This window comes from Galeopterus variegatus, unplaced genomic scaffold, assembly GCF_000696425.1.
Source record: "Galeopterus variegatus unplaced genomic scaffold, G_variegatus-3.0.2 Scaffold10649, whole genome shotgun sequence".
NCBI classification, from domain to species: domain Eukaryota; kingdom Metazoa; phylum Chordata; class Mammalia; order Dermoptera; family Cynocephalidae; genus Galeopterus; species Galeopterus variegatus.
The window spans coordinates 10,953-20,880 of record NW_007736760.1 but is presented as its reverse complement, the minus strand read 5'-3'; the positions used below and the strand labels follow the sequence as shown (position 1 = coordinate 20,880).

The 9,928-nt window shown below is 55.2% G+C and overlaps 1 protein-coding gene across 1 annotated transcript; it reads left to right on the top strand.

The window, feature by feature from the left end:
• The first annotated feature begins 801 nt into the window (after nucleotides 1-801).
• On the top strand, nucleotides 802-2,535 carry LOC103610137 (protein DDC8 homolog). Its single transcript, XM_008594363.1, has one exon. The coding sequence runs from the start codon at nucleotides 802-804 to the stop codon at nucleotides 2,497-2,499; it is 1,698 nt and encodes a 565-aa protein (XP_008592585.1). The 3' UTR covers nucleotides 2,500-2,535.
• Nucleotides 2,536-9,928: the final 7,393 nt, after the last annotated feature.

Below are 9,928 nucleotides of genomic sequence, written 5' to 3'. Positions count from 1 at the left end.
TTTGTATTGGATTCAAGTATCAAACATGCACACACCTGCACATACGAACACACCTGCACACGCCTGCGCACACACCTGCGCACACACCTGCTGAGCAGGCCCCTCCCTTCACCCTTTTCTCCTTTCATTTATAAGCAGCTCTTCCTCCAGAGGGCTGGACTCCCTCCTCTACTTCCTCCTTGCTCATCCTAATATTTGTTTCCAGAGCTGCCGTTTGCACCCTCGCACCTCCTGAGTCCTAATATGTGCCTCCTTGGGAGGGGTTCTCAGACTCAGCGCTGTTGACATGTGTGCTGATCATTCTCTGTCACGGGTGGCCGTCATGTGCATTATAGGATGTTTAGCAGCATCCTGGCCTCCCCCCACCCACAGGCCAGTAGTAGCAGCACCTATTCCTTCTACCTGTGACACCAGGAAACATCTCCAGACGTTGCCAAATGTCCCCGGGAAAGCAAAACCACATCCCCTTGAGAACAATTTCCCTGCAGGCTGTTGTCAAAGGCATGGGAATCAGAATTGGGAGGCAGGGCGTGGGCCCTGGTGGGCAGGGGTCAGGGAGTGATCTGGAGGGCACGTTTTAGGGTCTGTCCCCACATTGAGATTCCCATGTGCACTTGTCTCCAGGGGCTCGCTCACTCTCCTTGGAACGCTCCAGGAAGCGGCGTGTGGCCTCCTGTCCTTGTAGGTTTGCTGTGGGACAGTCCTGGCACCTGTGGCTCTTCAGGCCTGGGGCCCCTTGAACCCTCTGCTCTGGGCTCCAACCGCCTTCCCGTGGAAGCTGTGTGTGCAGAGCTCTCAGAAATGAGAAGAAACGTGGAGAGAGCCACTCGGCGGAGTTCCAGTCCTGATGACGAAGCCTTACTTTTGAGGCAAAAGCACAAATTACTACAAGCCAGAGAAAAAGGAGATGTCACTCTGCAGAAAAGACCAGACGTCCAGCAGTGGAAAAGCCAGCCCCTCCAGCATGTAGCCAAGGAGTTGAGGCAAGAGTGGCCAGAAGCCCAACACCAGCAAGTCAGAGACCCGGAGAGGCCGTTAGCACATCTGTCAGGTGGAGGGGGAGGAGGACAGGCAGTGGAAAACGAACCTGACTCAGAGGAGCCTGTCCAGAGAGGAGCTGCAAGACCCCCGAGAGCCAAGGAGAAGCACAGAGCAGCCAGCAGAGAAGAGAAGAGGGGCCACATGGAAGAGCCGGTCAGATCAGCCTGGCCGTCCAAGTCCCAGAAGAGAGCCGTGGGCTCAGAGAAGCAGGGAGCTTTGAAAGCCACGGGCCTGACTCACCCTCCCCCGAGACCCCCCGAGAGGAGTCAAGGAAAACGGGCACCCTCAACCAGGACCGGTGGTGGCCGCCATCCCGTTGACCCTTGGGTGAGCAGAGGGATGGACCTAGAGAAGCTAAACCCACTCTTGGCCTTTGCAGGGGGAATCAAGGAAAAACAGAAAGCCCAGGAGGGGAGGAGGCAGCTGCGAAAGGGGAAGGTTTGTTTTATTCAAGGCTTGAAAAACAGCTCTCAGGATCCAAGTGTCGAGGGCATATGGAAAGACCTAGAACAGCTGTGGCCAGTTGGCTTCACCCACGGAAGGGGCTCTGTGCCCCAGGTGTCTCAGTGCAAGCACAGGGACAAGACCGAGTGGCAGAAAGAGCTTGAATTTGCCTTTGAAGAGTTGTTTAATATAAACAGAAAGCTGAAAAAACACCTGAGTTTGCACCTTGAGTCAAGGCCCGGGGAGGACCAGAACCCCGATGAAGAACAGGCCCCATCGGAACTGCAGGAACAAAGTGGAGAGACCCCGAGAGAGGAGAGAGCGGGAGATAGGGAAGGGATGCCCGCCACGGAGTCCAGGGGCCCTGCAGAGCTGCAGCCCCACCAGACGTCGTCCAAAACCAGCTTGCAAAAGTTTCTAGGCAAGATGGAGAACCAAAAATACCACCAGATGAACAAGGCCGTGTTTAAGGATGGAAGTCAAGCATCATCTCCCAAGACAGGAGTATTTATCAGTGAAGAGGACTCGCTCTCGGGGGGCACAGGATCCACACAAGAGCCCCCCCCACTGGCCGCCCTGCAGGAGGGCTCAGTTCAGCTGCACCTGCAAGCACCGGGGGACAGAGCTGGCTTGACGGCCTCCAGGCAGAAGCGAAAGACGGAGAAGGAGCAGAGGAGACGAGAGCAGCTGGAATTGCTTGAACAAACTGAACACCCCAACATGAGCTTGGAGATCCACTACAAGGCTGAGCTGGAGGAAGAGAGAAGGGAACGCAGAAGGGCGCGTCTGGCCCACATGAAGTCTTACCCCGTTAGAGACCAGGAAAGGCAAAGAGTGCACGCGCTCCGGGCTGCCTCCCCGCCGGGCACCGACGTCCTCGACTTCGAAGACGTCGAGAAGCACAGTCAGAGGATTCATGACCTTCAACAGCAGATCCTGGAGCAGAACAAGCTGCACCAGAAGTTTCTTGATGAAGCCAGGAAGCGCTTGCAGGAGTTTCAGAGCGTGTGTTAAAGGCGAGTCCCACCATGATAAATGCATTACTGCTGACGCCTGTGCAGAGTCTGAGCTCTGTGTGTGCGTCGTCCCCTCAGAAGCCAGCAGGCCTCTGGAACGTTAGACCATCCTGCAGGGCCAGTTCCCCTGCAGGAATTCAGTCCCTAGTCTTCCCTTTAAAACCAAGTCCCCTTGGGGAACACTCCTTCCCACAAAAACAGGAACCCGTGTGGGATGCAGTCGGCGGGCCTTGTCCGCATACCACACGTGTGTCTCCCAGAGCTAAGTCTGTTTTCACGGGTCACTGACTCAGATGGAAACTCCAGTTCAATTAAACACGACAGATGTTTTAGCCGAATAAAACTGGACTTTCAGGGGCATCCAAGGTCAGATGGGCACAGTTTCAAAAGATCCATCATTTGTTGCTTAGCGCTGGCTGAGATATTTGCAGAGGGATTGAATTAAAACCCCTTAGTCTAAGTGACAGAACCCACATCATTTAATAGTACACTACTTGATAACATTCTTATAACTTTAATTTGAGAGACAGAGAGAAGGAAGGCCATCCTGGCCTTGCTGGGTGACTCTCTCTGGGGCTGGCAGTGGTGGGGGGGCTTGGGGGTTCTGGTCAGTTTCCTACCCACTAGCTTTACCCCTCTGCCCTAGCAGCCACGGCAGCCATGGAGACCCCACACTGGGGAGTTTTTTCTGCCAATTGCAGACTCAGGAACTGGGACAGGGGCTTGATAAACTTTTTCTGCAAAGAGCCAGATAAAAATTTTAGTCTTTGCCGGACATACAGTCTCTGTGGCAGTGCCTCAACTCTGCTGCTTAGCTCAGAGCACCACTGGTAGCACAAATGAATGGGCCTGGCCGAGTTCCAAAAGACAGTTTACAAAGACAGGTGGTGGGCTGCATTTGGCCCTCGGCCGTAGTTTGCTGACCCCTGGACTGGGACAGTTCCTGAGCACGCCTGTCTTCCTCCTCTCCCTCCCTCCTTCCCTTCCTTCCTTTCTTCCTTCCTTCCTTGGACCTCATACCTTGAGCTGGATCAATCTTATTTGGTCACGATACATTGGTATCATACACGCCTGTCTTCCTCCTCTCCCTCCCTCCTTCCCTTCCTTCCTTTCTTCCTTCCTTCCTTGCACTTCATACCTTGAGCTGGATCAATCTTATTTGGCCACGATACATTGGTATCATGGCTCCATTCATTGGCCTTGCTCCATTCATTGGCCTTATTTATTTTATGTCTTACTTTTCTGTTGCTTATCACAAAGTCCTGAAACTGGGCAATTTAAAAAACAAATTTATTTCTTACAGTTTTGGAGTCTGGGAAGTCCAAGGTCAAGGGGGTGCATCTGGTGAGGGCCTTCTTGCTGGTGGGGACTCTTTGCAGAATCCTGACGTGGCACAGAGCTCCACATACTGAGGGGGCACGAACATGTTCATGTGCCAGCTCAGGTCTTTTTTTCTTATAAAGCCAGCAGTTCCACTCCTGTGATGACCCATCCATCCATGAGTGCATTACCCATTCATCAGGGCACAGAGTCCTTACAATCACCTCCTAAAGGCCCCACCTCTCAACACTGCCACACTGGGAATTAAGCTTCCACATGAGTTTTTTTTTTTTTTCCCTTTTTGTCTTTCTTCGTGACCGGCAACGGATCGCAACCCTCGGTGTTGCACCCGCACCTCGCTCAGCCAGTGAGCGGGAACCGAACCCTCGGCGGGAGAGCCGCTGCACTCCCAAGCGGCGCACTGTAGCAGTGCGCCACCGGGCCGGCCCCCACATGAGTTTTTAAGGGGACATTCAAAACATGGCATGCATATTTCATAGACAATAGAATGACCAACTGTGAGCCCACCAGCCAAACCCAAAACCATCTTACATCTGCACACTAGTTCCCTTTTCTGTGTCCCTGCCTCCTCCTTGGAGAAGTATCTGCAGAACTTGGGGCTAATCCCTACCTTTTGTCATACATATATGCTAAACATCACAGTATTTAGTTTTACTTGGTTTTGTGCTTTATGAAAAGGAGATCACTGGGCCGGCCCGGTGGCACACTGCTACAGTGCGCCGCTTGGGAGCGCGGCGGCACTCCCGCCGAGGGTTCGGATCCCACATACAGACCGGCCGCTCACTGGCTGAGCGAGGTGCGGGCGCAACACCAAGGGTTGCGATCCGTTGCCAGTCACGAAAAAAGACAAAAAGGAAAAAAAAAAAAAAAGGAGATCACGTGTGGTCTTTGGGAGCTTTTCTTTTTGTTTTTTATCTCAGCACAGTCACTGACATTCATCCATGTTGTATAAGGCATCACGCTTCACTTTCGCTGCAGGATGACGTCACCCTGTGACTACCTGCACCTTCTTTCCAGGGTCATGACTTCTTTGTTTTGTGCATATTCCTGAAAAGAGGGCTATATCCCTGATGCATTTGAATCCAAAGGTCTGGCATCAGAAAGTGTTTAATCCCAGGTTTTAGCACCAATTTCAAAAAACTAAAAAGCACTTTGGGCGTTTTGAACACCACAGCTGGGATGTAGGTGTAGGTGTGGGAAAGATCCCATTCATTGCTCTTTTCCTTCCAATTTCCACTTTTTTTCCCCCAATAAGGTTGATCTGAGTGCCAGAAACTGTCCCTGTCCCTGGGGATAAACAGTGAACAACACGCACAGGACTCACATTCTAGTGGAGGGTAACGCAGAAATAAAATGTGCAGTGACAGCTGGCGAGGGGTGAGACCCACGACGAGGTGTCAGACACAGACCCAGGGTGCGGACTCTGAGAAACCTGAGCCTGGCTTTCCTGGAGAACATCAAGGTCACGGAACCACCAAACATGCTCATTTGATTGGGACGGCAATACATCCCACAGGCTTTTTTTGTTCTGAAATCAAGAGCTTGGTGAGGAGCCCTGGACCACTGCACATTTCCCCCATGTGTGTCTCCGTCTGCTGTCTGTGGCTTTCCCACTTTAGGTTAAGTAGAGAAAATGTTTGGTTTCTTTTTATCATCTGCTTCCAGAATGTCACGGGTTAGGGCTACAAAGCCACTCAACAACTGATCCAGGCCCAACACGACTGAGGAAAATCCTGGCATCTTGAGGGCTGCTGTTATTCATAACACAGATGAGTGTTACTTGGGAGGCGGGACATCGTCACATCCCCTGAGCCCACCTGGCACCTGGCTTGATGCTCAGCCTTGCGTGTTACGAGACAACCTGGAGTGCAGTTGTTCTACTGTAGCATCAGCTCTGTCTGAGAAGGCAGAGAGCGTGTTGTGGGCTTAAAGCCGTGGCCACCCTGGGACCCAGCATTGAGTAACTGGGATCTTCCTGACTTAGCCTGGAAGCCACAGTCTAAAGAAGGGCTGAGCCTAGCTTTGAGTGAGTTATTTTTGTTTCCATTTTCAAAGGTGGTGTTTGTGGCCCGTGTGTTCTAGGTGAGGAATCACCTCTTCTTGGCCACACTTGAGCTAAAAGTAGGTGTGGGGGACGGGCCGCTAGACATGGAGGGTGACTCATCTCTGCCTGGACAGTCACACCCACACTGTCCCCTGGCAGCAGGACAAGACATCCTGCCCTTGGCCCCCTGACCTCCTGCAGAAGGCTGAAAGGGGACAGGCCAGTGGTTTGGGTGATAAAACAGCCCTCCAGGATTCTCTATGGGTAACTTACCATGACCTTCCCTAGGGGATTTGGGGGTCCCACAGACTCTGTCTTGGTTCCCCTCTCAGTCACCTTGACAGGGCTGGACTGTGGTGCAAAGGGCCCTGGGGCAGCCTCTTCCCCACCAACTCACCCCATACCAGGCACCCGGGAGCCTCCATTGGGAGCCAGCTCAACGTTGTGGAGAGGACGCAGGCTGTGCCACCTGATGATAGCCTGATGACTTCGGCAACGTGTTAAATGCTTGTGCTTCCTCCTGAGCCTTGGCCGTCACCTCCTACCCCTTGTGCCAGGTTCGAGCCATCTCCCTTCACCACCATCTTTGTTCTTGGCACAGGTGCACGCAGGCGGGGACGCTTCCTGGCCCCTGGCAGTGCCTGCCTGGCATCTCTAAATCCTCCCTGAAGCAACAGGCACTGCACATTGCTGTGCTGTCAGGCTTGGGGCTCTGGCCTGGACTGACATCATAGCCCCACAAGCCATTCCACCTGCAAGCCTCTGGGGGTGCAGTGCCACCCCGAAGGGCATGCAGCTCCTGGAAGGTCTAAGGTCTCCACAGAGGACTGCCAGGGGACAGGGAGTACCCCATGTCTGTCTTCATCCTCCCAAAGCACTTCCAGGGTCCCCCCACGGGTCCTCTCTCTCTGAACACTGTCTTCTAGAGCTTTCTGCTGGTTTTGTGCATTTGCCCCCACACTGGGGGACAACTTCCCTGTTCCTGTCGTGCTCTGTACTTGCTAGAACCTTTGTCTTATGTCACTTCCTTGCATCCCTGCTTCTGGATCCTTCCCCAAATTGCAGGGAATCAGGAAGGTCTCCGTGGCCACCCAGGTGGTTTGCAGGGGGCACAGCTGCATGGGTGTCCCTACCGCTAAGGTCAGCAGTCTATAGGGCGGGGTGGTCAGCAGCGTCCGACGGGTGCCAGGACGAGAGAAGCAGGAACAGGGTTCACCTCCTGTGGGTATGGCCCACTCCCGCACCTGCTGGGCCCTCATCAGTTCTGGACGAGACCCCCCAGTCTGGGTGTGCTGCTCGGGGGGTCCCTGTTCTCTCTGCTCACCTCTCTCCTCCTCTGCCCAGTGTGCACACGCTAACCTCCAGGACCTCAGACTTGTAAGGTATGGGAAAGTAGGATTTTTAAAGTTGGGGTTGTGGGGCAGGGGGCCCTTTCTGGCCTATAGTAGTTCTTCCAAGGAGCAGAAAATGACAAGGTTACATGAAGACCTGAGAAGACTGGGTGGCCTCTTGCCTCCACTCAGCCCTCTGTGATGGGAAGGAGGGTGGATATGCAGCCCTGTGCAGTCTGGAGACAGGGTGGCTGACCGCACACTGCCTCCCACGACCAGCTCTGGAGGCTGGGGGGTCAGCCTCTGCAGTCATGATAATCAGGAATAGAAAGAGCAAGGGCTGGCCGGTTGGCTCGGGTGGTTAGAGCATGGCGCTGATAACATCAAGGTCCAGGGTTCGATCCCTGCACCAGCCAGCTAAAAAGAGAAGTAGAGACACAAGCCACCAGCACCCCACTCTCCACGTGGACCCTGGGACTCTGGCTCACACATCCTTGTCTCGTGTCTCCTGAGAGATGCAGCAGCTTGGGTTCAGCACACAGGCCACATGCCTTAGGGTCCCACGCACAAGCTAGGGCTCGGGTCTGGAGAGGAGCAGTGACCTGCCCACGGTCACGCAGCCCACCAGCAGCAGTGCAAGGACGGTGCCCTGGGCTGCCGCCTCTTACTTCTGAGCTGCTGCATGGCCCCATCCTCGGCCTGTGGGTAGGGGTTTCCTCTGCACCTCTCCAGGCTCCCTCTGCCTCTTGCCCTGCTCCTGCCCCTGCCCCCCGCTCCGGGCTCCCGGCTTGGGGTTGGCAGGGCTGAGCTTGGCTCCTCTGCAGAGTCTTGGCAGAGAAAGTGCAGAGCTGCAGTCCCCTCCACAAAGCCGCACTGTTCTCAGCAGAGCCTCCCAGGATCGGGTGCATTTTTTTCAAATGACTCAGCAGCACGTGAATGGGGAGGGCTGGAGCCCAAGGCTCTGGTGTGAGATCCCCTGGCCCCCAGGGAGAAGGGAGGAAGGGTGGCAGGGTGTGGGTCAGGGGTCCCACCAGGGCTGCAGAGGGAAGGGGCAGGGGCTGGGGGGTTGGGAGGACAGCTGGAAGACTGGGCAGCGGTGCTGTGGCTTTTCTCTGCACAGCTGAAACACTGTTATGGATGTCGTTCCCTCGTGGAGCCAAAGCCACTGGGCAGGAAATGGGGATGGGAGAGCCAGTCTCCATGGAGACGCGCATCCAGCGGACAGCCGCTCACGTGTACGCGCTAGAATCTTGAGCAGCAGGGTAGGGAGCCGCACTGGGCAGGCCGGGCACATCCCCAGGTACCAGGCTTGTGGGTGGCCTGGCCCAGGCCGGGGCTGTCCTGCTGCCCCCTGATCTCCGTCATGCACCCCTGTTACCCTCACACCACCCCAGACCCATCTGCTCTGAGTAGTTATCATTCCAGGCTTTTCTCACCCAGACCCGAGTCACGCTGGCCAAGTCCTGTCCTCACCCTGCACAGACGCAGCTCCGCCCCGGAGCTGGAGGGCCTCTGGCTGGAGCTTCCCGGGACGCCCCATCTGTTGGGTCTTTCCCACTCCCCCAAAGGCCCGATTGCTGGCTCTAGGATGGAGAAGGCTTGCGGGGGACCTGAGGGGGAGTCTGGTCTCACAGCTGCTGCAGGGGAGAAAGAAGTCCTTGGTCCCGCCTAGCACCACTGGGCTGTTTTTAATTACTAAGCGGGGCCCCTTTTTCTCCTCCTTCCCTTAAAATGAGCAAACTTGGAGGAGGTCTGCTCCACCCCTGATTAAAAGGGGCCGGGCATGGAGGAGCCAGGGAATGGCAGAGCTCAGTGCTCGGGGGGAAGGCCCCATGACTGTCCACCTTAGGGAGGGGGCAGGGGCCAGGTGGACACGAGGCAGAGGCAACAGGTGGGGATGGATGCGCTCACAGACTTCTGGGCTCCGCACCAGCGTGGATACCTTGAATTCCTTGTGACGCCTCCCACTTCTCAACGACATCCTGCATCCACGTGCGATTCTGTACAGAGGGGCTTGACCTCCACCTGGCATTGGAGCTGGTCTGCCGTCCACACGAGCACGGCCCCCTTTCTCCATTACCGTCTATCTGCCTGTTCCTGGCGGTGAGCTGGTGGCGGTGTCTGCCCCTCCAGCTGGCGAGGTCAGCAGATGCTGTCCCAATAGATTACTTCCAAGTGGTCTTCACTATGCCCCTCCCTGCCAAGCCCAGTGAGAGTTTTAGTTACATCCAAGCATGTAGGGATCCCACGACAATTGGAGACGAAGGTCCTGAAAAGTAGAACCATTTTATTATAGCTGTCATAAGGCAAAGCCACAAGCCATGTTGCTGGACACCTGTCTCCCTGCCGAGCGTGTAGACAGAAGGACTGGAAGGTGGGGCAGCGCATGCCTTTCCAGACTGACCTTGAGGGTTCGTGGGCAGCTGGGACGCCCCACCCTCAGCAGGAGTTTGTACAAGTTAATCAAGATTCAAAGGTCAGGCAGCTGTAGGGTGTCATCATGTCTACCCGAAAGGGACAAGTGACCCTCATCCCAAATGCAAGTGAGGAGCTGGCTGGTTGGCTCAGTTGGTTCGAGCACAGCCTTGTAACACCCAAGTCGGGTTCCGATCCCCATACCGGCCAGCTGCCAAATGCAGCTGAGGACTCTGCCAACTGTGTCTGATTCGAGGGTGTCAGTGTCAAGACTCGAGGCACCCCCCCCCCGGGGG